This window comes from Theropithecus gelada, chromosome 13, assembly GCF_003255815.1.
Source record: "Theropithecus gelada isolate Dixy chromosome 13, Tgel_1.0, whole genome shotgun sequence".
Classification (NCBI taxonomy): Eukaryota; Metazoa; Chordata; class Mammalia; order Primates; family Cercopithecidae; genus Theropithecus; species Theropithecus gelada.
The window spans coordinates 5,045,976-5,063,886 of record NC_037681.1 but is presented as its reverse complement, the minus strand read 5'-3'; the positions used below and the strand labels follow the sequence as shown (position 1 = coordinate 5,063,886).

At 36.4% G+C, this 17,911-nt stretch overlaps 1 protein-coding gene across 1 annotated transcript in view; it reads left to right on the top strand.

Moving 5' to 3' along the window:
• The window catches only part of ZC3H6 (zinc finger CCCH-type containing 6), a 60,080-nt gene extending 43,077 nt beyond the window's left edge, over positions 1-17,003 (top strand). Inside the window, exons 7-12 of the mRNA XM_025405639.1 lie at positions 319-430; positions 4,558-4,667; positions 5,449-5,702; positions 6,945-7,456; positions 7,759-7,992; positions 13,749-17,003. Of these exons, the coding sequence (XP_025261424.1) occupies positions 319-430; positions 4,558-4,667; positions 5,449-5,702; positions 6,945-7,456; positions 7,759-7,992; positions 13,749-15,232 (2,706 nt within the window). The 3' untranslated portion in view covers positions 15,233-17,003. The remainder of the gene's footprint in view (positions 1-318; positions 431-4,557; positions 4,668-5,448; positions 5,703-6,944; positions 7,457-7,758; positions 7,993-13,748) is intronic.
• Positions 17,004-17,911: the final 908 nt, after the last annotated feature.

Sequence of the window (17,911 nt, the reverse complement as noted above, 5' to 3'; positions counted from 1 at the left end):
TCATGGCACCAAGAGGTTAAGTAAGTTCCCATGGTAGCTCAGCTAGAAATGGTGAGTGCTGGTTGAATTCAGGCAGTATCCTGTGAGGTCTTGCTCACTGTGCTGCCTCAATGCATGTAGCTACATCCACTGTCTTGGGCAGGAATTCTGAGGGGTCATTTGAGTTATTATTTGTTTATTATTAAAGACTGAAGATAATGACCATAATTTTACCATGAGACACCATGTAGAAAATTCAGCTGTTGTTTCTTTGTTTCTCTTTGTTTCTTACCGTTTTTTTCTATCTCTTTTCTTTTTTTTTTTTTTTTTTGTGAATAGGGAGATCAGTGTAAATTTGATCATGATGCAGAGTTGGAGAAAAGAAAAGAGATCTGCAAATTTTATTTACAAGGATATTGTACCAAAGGAGAGAACTGCATTTATATGCATAATATCCTTTATTTAAAATGTATGTTAAACAAAATGCTGGGGTTTTAAAGCATCATTGAGGTTTTAAAAAATAATAAATACACCCTAGAAAGCCTAGTTTGGTTTTAAATTTAAAACAACACATTACATAAAGCCAGTCTAGTCAAACTTTGTACTTCAAAAGAGCAAACCGACTTTTATTCTTTAGGGAAATGAGATAACTGCCCTTTGGAAAAAGTTCTGTGAAGGGAAGGTACCTTAATATAATCAGCTTAAAGTATTTCAAAAGACTGTGCTTCCTGAAGGAGTAGTTGGCAAAATAACTTATTTTATTCCATAATTATTTTACTCCATAATTATTCTACTTAATTTCAGGAGTAATAAAATTATCATTGTGAAAATTATAAAAGTCTTATCAAATCTTACCACTCAATGATAGATGCTATATATTCTTTCCCACTCTCCCTTGGAAAATATATACATGTAAATTGTATTCCTGCTCCTACCCAAATTGGAATTTCACTATATATAGTGTTCTGGTCCTTTAAAAAAATGTATTCTGCAATTTTTCCATGTTAATTTCCCCCCAAATATCTTATCAGGTTGCTCACTACCACTTATGACTAATAAAGCTTTCCCCCACGGAATTGAAACTATCATCAATAATATGTTTATATGTATGGATTTTTTTTTTTGGACTTCGTGTTTGGCTTCATGGATTTGTTCACCCTTGTGTCTGTGTTGCTTTGCTGTGATTATTTCTGCCACAACAGCACACTGTAATATTTGGTAGATTCTGATGTTTATTTTTCCAGATAAATTTTAAAATTCTGTTGTCGTGTTTTAAAAATGTGAAAAAAAGAAAGTGAATAAAATGGAAAATGAAAAATGCCTGTTATCATAGATCAAAATGTCAAAAAATGGAACCATGTAATTACCAGAGGAATACTTGATGAATTTCTTTATAACCCAGGAGAACAGAAAAATTTCCATGTCTCAAAATCCAGACGCAAAAAGGGAATAGATTGAAAGTTTGACTCCATGAAAAAGCTTGCATTTGCAAAACAAATACATATAACATGAGCTAATAAAAAGATAAATAATAAAGTGAGAAAGATTATGTGTAATTTATATCACTTACGAAGAAGTCATACCCTTAATATATGAGTTTCTAAACACTGAGAAGAAAAATGAGGCAAGAGATACAGATTCACAGAAAGAGAAATGCAAATGGTCCCAAAACATAGAAAGATGTTCAGTCTTGTTCCTAATAAGGGGAATGTAATTTAAGCCACACTGAGATAACATTTGCAGCTGTGTCATGTTTGCAAAATCAAAAAACCATGACAGCAAAGTTTGTTAGCAAGGATGTGAGAAAACCTTGTTGCTGGCAGTGTCAAAATGGTGCATTCCTATGGAGGAGAGCTTGGCAATGTCTGGCAAAATTATATATGCATTTACCCTTTGATCCAGCAACCCTAAGTTTTGCAAATTCTCCCCAATAGACCTGGGCAGTGATTACTGATGCCTGCTAAAATCATGAGGTGAAAGTTAATTAGGAACTTTACAATTGATGGATGAAGCTGACAACACCTGAAAGGACTGATCAGTCTTAACATTACTAAAAAGAAACCACCAGATATTAAATGCCTTTTGATATGATACAGTAGAGAGTATTTGAATACCATCTATGACCCATATTAAAATTAACATGATACAAAAATAAAAGGGAAAGGGGAACTTCTAGAAATCAATAAAAGTAACTTGGGAGATAACTAGATACAATTTGTGGATCATCTTTGTGTCCTGATCTGAAGAAAGGAATTATAAAAATATACTTTTTTAAGAGTCTGGAAAATTTGTATATTGACTGGTTACTAGTTGAAATTAACACATTAATTTTGCCAGGTTGGTAATGAAGTCTTGATTGGTAAGAAAAAGTATTCCTGGCTAGGCATGGTAGCTCACACCTGAAATCCTAACACTGGGATGCTGGGTCGGGAGGATTGCTTGAGGCCAGGAGTTGACCAGCCTGGGTAACATAGTGAGACACCTCCTCCACTCCCATAACTAATTTAAGGAGGAAAGGGACTGGGCACGGTGGCTCATGCCTGTAATCCCAGCACTTTCGGAGGCCGAGGCTGGTGGATCACCTGAGGTGAGGAGTTTGAGACCAACCTGGCCAACATGGTGAAACCCCATCTCTACTAAAAATACACAAATTAGTTGGGCGTGGTGGTGTGGGACTGTAATCCCAGCTACTTGGGAGGCTGAGGCAGGAGAATTGCTTGAACCTGGGAGGTGGAGCTTGCAGTGAGCCAAGAGATGGTGCCACTGCACTCCAGTTTGGGCAACAGAGCAAGACTCAATCTCAAAAAAAAAAAAAAGGAAAGAAACAATAGAAACAATATTCCTTATCTGTTCAGAATAGGTATGGAAATATTTACAACAAATGATGAAAGTTGTTGAACCTATGAGGTCAACATGAGAGGGACTTCATTTTATTATTCTTTCTACTTTGGTATGGTTAAAGACCTTCAAACAAACTTAAAATATCCTAAGTAATGTCATCCTACAGAGATAACTATGCTTGCATTATGGCATAAAGCCTCTCAGACTTTTTTTTCTGTGCTATGGTATGTATATATGAATGGATGTGTATATGTTTATACACATAATTTTTTTTTTTTTTTTTGAGATTGAGTTTCACTTTTGTTGCTCAGACTGGAGTCCAATGGCGCGATCTCTGCTCACTGCAACCTCTGCCTCCCGGGTTCAAGCAATTCTCCTGCCTCAGCCTCCCTAGTAGCTGGGATTACAGGCATGCACCACCACGCCCAGCTAATTTTTATAATTTTAGTAGAGACGTGGTTTCTCCACGTTGGTCAGGCTGGTCTCAAACTCCCGCCCTCAGGTGATCCACCTGCCTCAGTCTCCCAAAGTGCTGGGATTATAGGTGTGAGCCACTGGGCCCAGCCTATACACATATTTTACAAAAATGAAATCTATAATGATTATGAATATTGTATTTTTAAATTTGACATTTACATTAATGTGGACTGTGTTTTAATACACAGTGTGTTATAAGGACCTTTTATTTTCCAGATTATTAACTCATTGCCTCATCTTTACTGATTTAAAATGGCATCTTTACCAGACCCTAAATTCTCATTTTTACACAATTCTGCTTCTATACTACTCTTATCTATTGTGGTATTTGATTATTCTCCTCTGTAAGAGTATGTTTGGTATTTGATAAGGCATATACGCCTTCCTTTTTAAAAAAAATGTTGTAATATTCTCAGGTTAGAAGTGATTTGGCAAACAATAAAAACAAATAAAATGTAATAAATTTGTCCTAATCAAGAAAAATAAACTTTTTCAGATTTGACATTTTTTTTAGAAAACAAATACTTTACTCTGTTTCTGAAAGCTTTCAATCTATTCTTACAAACAGTCATGCTGTTTGTAAATAATAATAATTTTACTTCATTTACAATATTCATACTTCTTATTTAATTTTAATTGTATTGGCCACATTTCCAGAAGAATGTTAAATAATAGTGATTGTGGCAGACATAAACATGTTTTAATGATAGTGCCTTTTTGTTTTAGCTTGAGCACACATCACCTGAGAATGGTACATTTTTCACTATACTTCTATATTTAATATTTTCTTTATAAGTTTGTCTCCAAAATCTTAAGATTAGTCTGTAGTTGATTATTGGGATATTTGCCTTTAACATGACGTATAAATTTTTTTTTCCTTTAAAAAGTGGCTTTCTAGTTTTAATAGAGAAAAAAGCTGTTTGAATGTTTTTGTATAATTAAAATATCTAACCTTAATAGGATAAAAAATAAGCTGATGTGATTATAGTAAATTCAGTATAATATATAATAATACAGCCTTATTGATTCAGCACAGTTATGGTTTAGTGTGTGTATGTGTTAAGAACACTTAGCATGAGTTCTACTCCCTTAACAAAATTTTAAGTATACAATACGGTATCGTTGACTATAGGTACAATGTTATATAGCAGATCTCTACAACTTAACCATCTTGTCTAACAGTTGTAGGTTGTGGTTTTAAAATAAAAAAAAAATTAGACCTTGATTTTACCTGGTCTTTTCCTTAATATTTTTATTTACATGAATTTCCTTGCAAGTTCTATCATAGTGGAGCAAAATGTTACCAGGGAGACAACTGTAAATTTTCCCATGATGATCTAACTAAAGAAACAAAGAAACTTTTGGACAAAGTGAGTAATATTTTTGTACCTTGATTACATCTCTCCACAAATGCATTTGACTTGAATAATATTTTATAAATGATATTTTGTGAAACTGCTGAGAAATTGAAGGTTTACTATTTTATATTTTATTCTATTTGAGGAATATTCTTTACCTTTTTGAACCTCATTCTGTTTATAAAAAATGAGGAGTTAGCTATCTCCAAACCATTTCAACTGTTTTTTTCTTTCTCTCTCCCTTCCCTCCTTCCCTCCTTTCCTTCCTTTCCTTCCTTTCCTTCCTTCCTTCCTTCCTCCCTCTCTCCCTCTCTCTCTTGCTTGCTTTTTCTTTCTTTCTTTCTCTCTCTCTCTTTTTTCTCTTTTTTTTTTTTTTGGCAGGGTCTTGCTGCGTTGCCCAGGCTGGGTGTAGTGGTGCGATCTTGGCTCAGCTTATTGCAACCTCCACACCCTGCTCCTTGCCAACCCCCTGTCCTGCAACCCGCCCCCCCCCGCCACCCCTGAGGCCATCCTCCCACCTAAACCTTCCGAGGTGGGCACTACCATGAGCAGCTAATTTTTGCACTTTTTATAGAGACAGGGGATTCTTCATGTTGCTCAGGCTGGTCTCTTGGGCTCAAGCGATCCACCTGCCTTGGCCTTCCAAAGTGTCGAGATTATAGGCGTGAGCCACTGTGACCAGCTCATTTCAACTTTAATGTTATTTTTCTACTAACAAAACTTAAGTCTTCCTAGTTTTAAATGTGAGGAAAAGACTCACTTTGAAATAGTAATCTTTGCCAATTATTTTTAGGTGTTGAATACTGATGAAGAACTCATAAATGAAGATGAAAGAGAATTAGAGGAACTTAGAAAGCGTGGCATAACTCCTCTTCCCAAACCACCTCCAGGGGTTGGGCTTCTGCCAACCCCTCCAGAGCATTTTCCCTTTTCTGATCCTGAAGACGATTTTCAGACAGATTTCTCTGATGATTTTAGGAAAATTCCATCTCTTTTTGAAATAGTTGTAAAACCTACTGTGGATTTAGCGCATAAAATTGGGAGGAAGTAAGTGAAAACTTTCAAAATGACATCAACTTTTTTTTTTCTGAAAACGATCATTAAGAAACTAAGTCATATTCCAAGCTAATCGTATAATTAAACTTGGTTAGAGATAGCACATATCTGGCATGCACGCAGATGGCTGCTTCCCCTTTGTTTTCCATTCCCACCCTCTGCTGCTTGCCGTCAGTGCTTTCCCATATGGGATCCTTACACAACTTCTGAAACCTCTCAGCATAGTAATCCTGAAGGACCCTGCCTGGTGGGTGGATTTGGCATTCTCACTTGATTATGAGGCTGCATTGTCGTTGATAATGCCTTCAGATTGTGGGAAATAGGTCTCCACGTATTTGATTGTTTTTGAAGAGCAATTCCTTAGGCTATTGGAGGAAAACCTCTGGATCCAGATTTTCATTTTCTAACACCACCATTCCAGCCCTGCTGCCAGTTCCCCAGGGTCTGTGCATCTGGGCCTTAAGTGGCATTGTGGAGCATTCGTTTAGCCTTGACAACTTAGGAAAGCAAGGAGGTCTCAGCCAATGAGGAACAAGAAATCTATAGCAAATATCACAATTCATTTGAACCATTAAAAGTATTTCTACTAATGTCAAGAAGATAAGTATGTCCACTGTTTTGCTAATATATATTGTATCCTGGTCAATGAAATCAGATAAAGTTATAAAGATTAGAAGTGGAGTGGCAGCCTAATTATTTGGGAAGATTCCCTCAACCCAAAGGAATCAACAGACAAAACTATTGGAAATAATAATTAAATTAGCAAGATGTCAAGAAAGAAGAGCAACATTCAAAAACAATGTCTTTTTATATGCCAGCAATAACCAATTACAAATTGTTATAAAAAGTTGGATGTTTATATATAGTAGATTCTAATTTTATTGTAAAAGGTTACATATACCTGAAAAAAGGAAGTAGTAAGAGAGAACCAATAAAAAATTTTATCTCTGAGTAGTGGGATTAGGGGTGATTCTTATTTATCTTTGTACTTTTCTGTATTTTTCAAAACAGAGTAAGTTTTAGAACAGCTGACAGTAAGCAGCAAGTGGGCTAAAATGAAAGCAAGAGGTCTGTTTCGTGTTTCTGCCTATCAACGATATGGGACAAATTGGTTCTTAAACACACAGTATTCTGATATTAAAAAATACTTAACCAATATCTGTTTAGAAGTGTTAATGTTCTTGTTTGTTTCTTTTTCTTTGAAGTAAGAAATACTATTATTTCTGTCTACAGGCCACCAGCATTTTATAACAGTGCCTCACCACCAGGACCACAATTTCAGGGAAGCAGTCCACACTCTCAACATATCTATAGTTCTGGGTCAAGTCCAGGTCCTGGACCTAACATGTCTCAGGGACACAGTAGTCCTGTGATGCACCCAGGCTCCCCTGGACATCACCCATGTGCAGGACCTCCTGGTCTACCAGTGCCACAGAGCCCACCTTTACCACCTGGTCCACCTGAAATTGTAGGTCCTCAAAATCAAGCTGGAGTACTTGTTCAACCAGACACATCTTTGACACCACCAAATATGGGTGGGGCTTACCACTCCCCAGGCTTTCCAGGACATGTGATGAAAGTACCCAGAGAGAATCACTGTTCTCCAGGTTCATCATACCAGCAAAGTCCTGGTGAAATGCAGCTTAACACCAATTATGAGTCCCTGCAAAACCCAGCTGAGTTTTATGATAATTACTATGCACAGCATCCTGTACATAATTTTCAGCCACCCAGTAACTCTGGTGGTAAGTTTACTTTTTGAAATAATTTATTCCTAATGTAAAATGCAGTCCTATTTTTCATTAAAAGCATGATAGAAATGTATGTTTTAAGTAAAGCTAAATAAAATTGATAAGATTGAAACCTTAAAATGTTTTCAGTTTGCCAAACTTTTGAAACAATAGAATTTTAGATAACTTTTAGAAATATTTTAAAATGACATAATTTGATAATCCAGTGTGTCTGTTATGAAAGTTTTCATTTCTTATGACTCTGGTGGAGTTTTGTGCTCACTCAATGACTGTCTCTCCCCATGTTATACATGTAGATGGGATGTGGCATGGCGAATTTGCCCAGCAGCAGCCTCCTATTGTTCAAGACTCACCTAACCATGGGAGTGGGTCTGATGGCAGCAGCACCAGGACAGGCCATGGCCCTCTGCCTGTACCAGGCCTCCTCCCTGCGGTGCAAAGAGCTCTTTTTGTCAGACTTACTCAGAGATACCAAGAAGATGAAGAACAAACCAGCACCCAACCTCATAGAGCACCAAGCAAGGAAGAAGGTGTGTCAGAAGTTATTAATAGCATCTTACCTATTTGGATGGGTTAAAACTTTTAAATGGTCGAGGCAGGTGAATCACCGGAGGTCAGGAGTTCGAGATCAACCTGGCCAACATGGTGAAACCCCATCTCCACTAAAAATGCAAAACTTAGCTGGTTGTGTTGGCATGTGCCTGTAGTACCAGCTACTCAGGAGGCTGAGGCAGGAGAATCGCTTCAACCTGGGAGGCAGAGGTTATAGTGAGCTGAGACCTCGCCACTGCACTCCAGCCTGGGCAACAGAGTGAGACTCAGTCTCAAAAAAAAAAAAAAAAAAAAATTAAAAATGAACTCTCTTTTCTATTTCCAATTTATCTCATAGCAACTATCTTGTGATTGATTTTGGTTTCAGTGCCATTAATTGCATTAATACTTAATTGCAAAAGGTTTGACTTGAAGCAGTAAAAATATCTGAAGCTAGAGTTCAAGGTTGTGCAGACTTGCAAGCAATTAAGCCTTTTGCTTTTTTTTTTTTTTTAGAAGAAAATAAATAGAACAAGAAAAGGACACCTTTCAGTTTGAGGATTTTGAATTCTAGCCCAATTTCAAAATGATTTAATTATTAGAGATATTTTTATGTCATAGGCTATATAATTAAGGATCTGCTATAATACTAAGAAATATTTTTAAACATAAAAAGATTATATGGAAACTAAGTTTATCTTAGTATTTTTGATATTAGTAAGTATACAACAGTTAGTTCAGTAAAGGATGAGAAAAGTTTAAAGCATTCAGTTCTGTTTATGAATTACAAAATTGATGTTTGGCCACTCAAACATGACATTTATGTAAAACTATGTAACGCTAGGTAGCTACAAGCTATTATATGAACGTTTAAAAATATATATTTATAATTTTAAAATTATTTTTGTGGGTACATAGTAGGTATATATATTTATGGAGTACATGAGGTATTTTGATAGAGGCATGCAATGCGTAATAATCACATCAGGGTAAATAGAGTATCCATCACCTTAAGCATTTATCCTCTGTGTTACAAATAATCCAGTTATATTCCTTTAGTGTTTTTTTAATGTACAATTAAATTATTATTGACAATAGTCACCCTGTTGTGCTATCAAATACTAGGTCTTATTCATTCTATTTAACTTTTGGTACCCATTAACCATCCCCACTTCCTCCCTATCTGCCAGCTACCCTTCCCAGTCTCTGATAACCATCCTTCTACTCTCTATGTCCATGAGTTCAATTGTTTTAGTTTTTAGCTCCCACAAATAAGTGAGAACACGAGAAGTTTGTCTTTATGTGCCTGACTTATTTCACTTAACATAATGACCTCCAGTTCCTTATTGCAAATGACAGGATCTCATTCTTTTTATGGCTGAATAGTACTCCATTGTGTATATATGCCACATTTTCTTTACCCATTGTCTGTTTTTTGTTTTGTTTTGTTTGTTTTGTTTTAAGAGTCCCACTCTGTTGCCCAGGCTAGAGTTCAGTGGCACGATCTCAGCTCACTGCAACCTCTTCTTCCCAGGTTCAAGCAATTCTTAATGCCGCAGCCTCCTAAGTAGCTGTGATTACAGGTGTGCACCACCATGCCCAGCTAATTTTTATATTTTTAGTAAAGATGGGGTTTCACTGTGTTGGCCAGGCTGGTTGCGAACTCCTGACCTCAGGTGATCTGCCCACCTCAGCCTACCAAAGTGCTGGGATTACAGGTGTGAGCCACCACGCCTGACTGTTTGTCTGTTGATGGACACTTAGGTTGCTTCCAAATCTTGGCTATTGTGAATAATGCTGCAGTAAACGTGAGAGTACAGATATCTCTTTGATATACTGATTTCCTTTCTTTTGGGTATATACCTAGCAGTGGTATTGCTGGATCAGATGGTAACTTTATTTTTAGTTTTTTGAGGAACTTTCAAACTGTTCTCCATAGTGGTTGTACTGATTTACTTCCCACCGACAGTGTATGAGGGTTCTCTTTCCTCCACATCCTTGCCTGCATTTGTTATTTCCTGTCTTTTGAATAAGAACCATTTTAACTGGGGTGAGATGATATCTCATTGTAGTTTTGCTTTGCATTTCTCTGATGATGAGTGATGTTGTGCACCTTTTCATACACCTGTGTACCATTTTTATGTCTTCTTTTGAGAAATGTCTATTCAGATATTTTGCCCATTTTTAAATTGGATTATTGATTTTTTTTCCTATAGAGTTGTTTGAGCTCCTTATATATTCTAGTTATTAATCCCTTCTCGGATAGGTAGTTTGCAGATATTTTCTCCCATTCTGTGGTTTGTCTCATCATTTGTTTCCTTTATAATGCAGCTTTTAAACTTGATATGATCCCATTTGTCCATTTTTGCTTTGGTTGCCTGTGCTTGTGAGGTATTAAGAAATCTTTGCTCAGACCAGTGTCCTGGAGAGTTTACCCATTGTTTTCTGGTAGCAGTTTCATAGTTTGAGGTCTTAGATTTCAGTATTTAATCCATTTTGATTTGATTTTTGTGTATGGTGAGAAATAGGAGTCTAGTTTTACTCTTCTGCATATGGATATCCAGTTTTCCCAGCACCATTTATTGAAGAGATTGTCCTTTCCCCAATGTATGTTTTTGGCACCTTTGTCGAAAATCAGTTCACTGTAGATGTATGGGTTTGCTTCTGGGTTCTCTGTTCTGTTCCATTGGTCTATGTGTCTGCTTTTTTGTTAGTTCATTTTTTTGTTTTTGTTTTTGTTTTTTCTTGAGACAGGGTCTTACTCTGTTGCGCAGTGGTGCAATCTCAGCTCACCACAACCTTTCACCTCCTGAGTTTGAGCAATTCTCGTGTCTCAGCCTCCCAAGTAGCTGGGACTACAGGTGTGCGCCACCATGCCCAGCTAATTTTTTTTGTATTTTTAGTAGAGACAGGGTTTTGCCATGTTGGCCCGGTTGATCTCAAATGCCTGGCCTCAAGTGATCTGCCTGTGTCGGCCTCCCAAAGTGCTGGGATTACAGGTGTGAGCCATTGTACCCAGCTTATGTGCCTGTTTTTATGCCAGTACCATGCTGTTTTGATTACTATAGCTCTGTAGTATAATTTGACCTCAGGTAATGTGATTCCTCTAGTTTTGTTCCTTTTGCTCAGGATAGGTTTGACTATTCTGAGTCCTTTGTGGTTCCATATAAATTTTAGGATAGTTTTTTCTATATCTGTGAAGAACGCTATTGGTATTTTGATTGGAATTGCATTGAATCTGTAGATTGCTTTGGGTAGTATGGACATTTTTAACAATATTGATTCTTCCAATCCATGAACATGGAATATCTTTCCAATTTTTGGTGTCCTCTTCAGTTTCTTGCATCAATGTATATGACCATTTTTTGCTACATTTTCAAAGAAGATATTATTAATTCTTCATTTACCTAACATCACAGGAGAATGAAAGATTCCTAATAAGTGAATTTCCTGTACAATTTAAATTATAAACATTTTAATAGTAGTCTTTCAGCTGGGCACAGTGGCTCACGCCTGTAATCCCAGCACTTTGGGAGGCCAAGACGGGTGGATCACGAGGTCAAGAGATCGAGACCATCCTGCCAGCATGGTGAAACGTCTATACTAAAAATGCAAAAATTGGCTGGGCGTGGTGGCACACATCTATAGTCCCAGCTACTCAGAAGGCTGAGGCAGGAGAATCGCTTGAACTCAGGAGGCAGAGGTTGCAGTGAGCCGATATCACGCCATTGCACTCCAGCCTGGGTAACAGAGCGAGACTCTGTCTCAAAAAAAAATAAATAAGTAATCTTTTGGTAGTCTTAAAGTTTCATAAACAAAGATATTAAAACTTTTAGATAATAGAAAATTTTATTCTATAATGTTATGTAATTGGTAGTGTTCTATGGGAGTTGTTGGCTCTGATACAGAAATATTTTGAACAGCTAGGTTTACTTTTGTTTGTGTTAACTTTTATGGATTTTGATGCTTTTATGCATTTTATCTCTGCTTTGATAAAAAGCTGCTAATTATCATTTTTTATCTAACATCTGTTTTCCACCAGCCTGTCTCTATTCTTCTACTCTCCCTCTGTTACTATTTTCACTCTCATTTAAGAAAGATTTTTAAGTATGCTTTATACATTATAAAACATATATATAATGCTTATAAAATATATTGATATGGGAATGAAAAAGTGAGGATAGAAGTAACAAATACTATGAGGAGTGAAATGACTATACAGAAATGTTTAAAGTAATTGCAGCTGGTAAAAGAGAATCACAAATCCATCTGTAGGTTTCCTTGATGTTAAAGAGAAGAAAAGAGATCTAGTGTCTAGAAGTAGTTTTTTCAGACTGAGATCTGAGTAAAACTTTTTGCAGTTGTGACATACCATATGCTGTTTTAACCCACATTCCACCCTAAATACCAGCGCTTGTTTTGTAAGCACTGCTCTGTTCAAACTAACCCTGTAACACTAAAGTTTCATGTAGTAGGCATGCATTAGTGAGCAGTGAGATGAGGTAAAAATGAGAATGTCTAGGATATTCTGCTGATCCAAGATACTCTAGGATGGAGATACATATATGCATATACAGTATATCTATATATCTGTATGCCATATTCTGACTCTTACGTTCTGGCAAGAATGTGAACAGGAGATACGTTGTGGCCAATTCAGAGCCAACCTGTGTCTATTTTAATGGAGAGGAGAGAGAATCACCCTTCTGAAACATCAGTTTGTAATTCCTTCTGCTAGAGAAAAGACTTATGATAGGTAGGCTTCTTAAACTTGTGTCTAATACACTAGAGTTAAATAGGCTTTAAAAGTAAGACTCAAAGTGTTCTCATAAAGTATATAAGTTTTAGGATGTTAGGGTTTTTGTTTGTTTGTTTTGTTTTGTTTTGAGATGGAGTCTTGCTCTGTCACCCAGGCTGGAGTGCAGTGGCTCGATCTTGGCTCACTTCAAGCTCCGCCTCTTGGGTTCATGCGGTTCTCCTGCCTCAGCCTCCTGAGTAGCTGGGACTACAGGTGCCTGCCACCGCGCCCGGCCAATTTTTTTGTATTTTTAGGAGAGACGGGGTTTCACCGTGTTAGCCAGGAAGGTCTCAATCTCCTGACCTCGTGATCCGCCTGCCTCGGCCTCCCAAAGTGCTGGTATTACAGGCCTGAGCCACCGTGCCTGGCTAGTTTTGTTATTTTTAAAGTTAATGTTTGAATAGCTAATATAGTCACACAGGTCAAATATCTAAACATATAATAAAGAGTAAATGAAAAGTCTCCACCCCATTTCTCATTTGCTCAGTTTCCATTGCTACCTTAACCATCACTTTCAATGTTTTGTTTTCTTTTCAGTCCATTGTTAACTTGATAAATTCAGAGCTAGGAAGCTTAAGGAATGCTTGATTTGAAGAGACCTAGCACATTTTAGAATGCTAAGAGCATTTTCCTTTCTTCTACAGCCCACCACACATACAACACACATATCTGAATTCCCTTTGGCCAGTTGGAAGGAAAGGTCCTGCTTTTTCTCTGACTGGAATGACATTACACATATTCTAGTATCACCCTGCTTCCTTAATAGAGTATAATGACTGAAGTGATAGTTTTCTTACCACATCTTATTTTGTTCCAGTTTTGAAATCTGGCATTTTTGTTACGCATTTTCTTGAAGTTAGACTATACTTATTTCAGAAATAGTATGTGTTTTTTAATATTAATTAAGTCTACATATAAATGCTTCATTCTTTATAATAAGTTTTTGTCTGCATTTAGATGATACAGTTAACTGGTATTCCAGTAGTGAAGAGGAAGAAGGAAGCAGTGTCAAATCAATACTGAAAACATTACAGAAACAAACAGAAACTTTAAGGAATCAGCAACAACCTTCCACAGAACTCAGCACTCCTACTGATCCAAGACTTGCTAAAGAGAAAAGTAAAGGAAACCAAGTGGTTGACCCTAGACTTAGGACTATCCCAAGGCAAGACATTAGAAAGCCTTCTGAGTCTGCCCCACTGGATCTTAGACTTGCGTGGGATCCCAGGAAATTGAGAGGGAATGGAAGTGGTCACGTAGGCTCTTCTGTTAGTGGAGCAAAGTTTGATTTGCATCATGCAAATGCTGGCACTAATGTCAAACACAAAAGAGGCGATGATGATGATGAAGATACAGAAAGAGAACTGAGAGAAAAAGCTTTCTTAATACCTTTGGATGCCCCACCTGGCATAATGCTCCAGGATCCAAGGTCACAATTGAGACAGTTCAGTCACATTAAAATGGACATTACTCTAACCAAACCCAACTTTGCAAAACACATCGTGTGGGCTCCGGAAGACTTACTTCCAGTACCTTTACCTAAACCTGATCCAGTGTCTTCAATCAATTTACCTCTGCCCCCGCTTATAGCTGACCAGAGGCTAAATAGGTTATGGAATACCAAAAGTGATCTTCATCAAAACACAGTGTCCATTGATCCAAAATTAGCAGCCAAAGCGAAAATTAATACAACAAGCAGAGAAGGCTACCTAGAACAATTTGGAGACTCACACAGTTCAGGAAGTAAATTAGGAGATCCTAGACTACAAAAAAATTTTGATCCTAGGCTTCACAGACTGCCCAATACAGAGTCTCATCAAGTGGTTATGAAGGATTCACATACATCAAAGGGTGCCCCTCACTTAGCCAGACCAAACCCTGGTTCATCACAGCCCTCAGGGGCAGGAGCTAGCAATTCTGGTTCCGGGGCTCTGCCTCCATATGTCCCTAAACTCTCTTCCTCAGCTGGCCTTCCACTGGGAACTTCAACTTCAGTTCTTAGTGGTATTAGTTTGTATGACCCTAGGGATCATGGTTCATCATCCACATCAGAACTAGCAACAGCTTCTTCAGGAGAAAACTCAAAGAACCAGAAAAAAAGTGGTGGCTTAAAAAGTAGTGACAAAAATGAGCCTTCTCCTGGAGAAGCTATCCTTCCACAGAAAACCAGTCCAAATGTGGAAGTCACTCTTGATGGGCCAGCTGACCCACAGGCAGATGTTCCCAGGAGTTCTGGTAAGGTTCAGGTCCCAGCAGTGCACAGCCTTCCTGTTCAGGCATTAACAGGCTTAATTAGGCCACAGTACAGTGATCCAAGGCAGGCAAGGCAGCCAGGACAGGGGAGCCCAACCCCAGATAATGATCCCGGAAGAGAAACAGATGACAAATCTCTGAAAGAGGTTTTTAAAACTTTTGATCCAACTGCTTCACCATTTTGTTAGCTATTGTGTAATTGAGCAATTCTTTTCACTCTTGTGACTATCTCAGTCCTCTGCTGTTTTGTAACTGGTTTACCTCTATAGTTTATTTATTTTTAAATTATAGACACTTTTCAGCTGCTAGTATCAGAACCACATGAAGTTATAGCCTCTAAAGCCTGTGGTATTTTATATAATATTTTTATAACTTTAAGAGACTGTAGTAATTGACCTAAAAACTTATGTTAGCTTCAGTAAAAGTACTTTTATTGTAAATAAACGATCATGAACTCAACACTCTGCCTGAGTATATGCCAGTTGTCTTTCATAATCAATGTTTAGATAAATGATTGCCACTTTTTATATGGTTGTTTAGTTTCAAGCAATATGATGTACATTACTTTTGAGAAACAGTATTTTGACTAGGACCTCTCTATTTGTCAGCACAGAACTGATTAATATGTAATGCTAACTGCTAATTAAAATGTAAAATCAAGTAAAGAAAACATTTTAAAATTACAATTAGCAGAGCAGTTCATGTTTAAGGGCATCACTTTTATTAGTATTGGCAATATTATTTGTGTAAATGAAGCATTTGAATGTCATATCTTTTTAAAGTATTTTATTGTATACTGTATCATAGAAGTTGGAGGTATATAAATAGAACATTTTGCTAAAGTGAAAAATTTCCAAGTTCCCTAGCATAACTTTTTACATTTAATTTTTCATATGAAATAGCAATTAGTTACTGCTGTGTTTCATTGTGATGTTTATGTATGTCAATGTTTTTGTCTTTAGCAGCATAATTTATATCGCTTTTTCAAATGATGTAGCTGCATTAATTGTGTTCATCATGACTGGCGATTTTTAACACAATTTTTAAAGATCCAGTGAGAGTCTGTAGTGATTATTACACGAATAATGTTTTAAATGTCTAGGTTCTGTATTTTTTTCTTAAATAGCAAGAAAACACAGATTGCTAGTATAGTCAACAATATTTGGCTATCAATAAAGAATCTCTTTCAGATCTCACCCGGCTGGCATTCTGTAACAGAGGGGATTACCTGGTGTTTTAAGTATTTAATGTCCTCATAGTGTGGAAATCTCCTAAATTGATTAGAAATTGTATTTTATGAAAAATAACTTGTATTCATTCTTGTGTATTTATTGCAATATATAAATAATGGCAACTCTATTTGTTTTATACGTATATAATTTATAACTGAATCTAAGTATTACACAGCTACTCATATTTTGAACTGGAGGTGTAGGACAGTGTTTGCTGGTAACAACTCCAATGCGTATTAATAACTTGAAAAGGAGCATTTCACTATAAAAGACAATGAAAATAGTTAATGAAATCAGTCCTCTAATGAAAGCAGTGCCCTTGAGAAGGGATTTTTTTTTTTTAATGAACAGTAAAATATTTTGTGGGAACCTAACACTCACATAGCATATGGTTTATTAATAATGCATATCCTTTCTAATCACTTCTTCAATTCTTTTGATGCAATTCTGTGCTAAAATGAGGTGTGGTTAAGTGAACGAGAACTCTGCCCACCTAAGAAGTTCATTGTTTTCTAAGTGGAAGGAGAGTTACTGAAGGGAATGCGAATTTTTACTGTTTGTACTTCGGATACATTTATTGTCTAAAATGGCTCTGGATAACATTTTTGGGTTAAAAAATGTAATTTAAAGCCACCATAGAAAGTATTTTCTGATTTACTGTCCAAATGAACTTTGTTGTTAATCGAGAAGTCAATAAAATGGATTAAACTGACAGAAAAAAAATATATATATCCCAAAGTGTAATTTACTCTTTTGTCAGGATAAAATCGGAAAGATGGCTGATTTTAGTAAATGAAGTTTTTAGCAAATCTTTAATTCATTCATGTAGTTTATAATTATTGTGTCAAGCAATGCTGTTTACATTTTAAGCATCATACAAAAAAGATAATTTGGCTTGTTAAAGATCAAAATAGAATCCAAACTGTTAACAGAATATCTTTTTTACAACTAAAGGAGATACTCCAAGATTTGTTAAAAAGTCAGGTTTAAAAGTTATTAATGCAAATTATGTAATGTTCATGCATTCAGTATTCTTGGGTCCCTATTACCTCAGTTGGTGTTCTAGAGGCTATTTTATAAGAAAGCTTGAACTTAGTTTCAAATTTGACAATATATTTTATATGAAAATGTTTATGTTTAAAATAATTGTTATTATGCAGCATTTTTATTGTGATAACATTAGTTTATGGGCCATTCTGTCATATCCTGTAAACATAGTTTGCTTTTCTTTTTTTTCCCCATTTTCTCATACAAATTGAGTAAGTAGCCATTTTCCCCCAATGAATACTTCTTCTTTTAGGTCAATTGGTGTTTTTAGAATCCATGTAATTTGATTTGCACTGTTAGATTGAAAAGTAACTTATGTTCCTATTCTTAGAAGCCACACATTTAGAGATAACAGAAATAACTTGAGTCTTAAGAGTCTGGATAGGCTCATCCATTGAGATGTAACTTAATTATTCATACTGTTTGTGACAGAAATTTTATACCTGTTTACTGTGATGCTGAATAGAGTGGATATATCGGGGGTTGAAATGCAACACACAAGATCATGACAATTTAGATTCAGCAACTACTTTCCCATACCTTGGTTAAGACCTCATTGTGAACCTTGAAAACAAATCAGATGTTGGA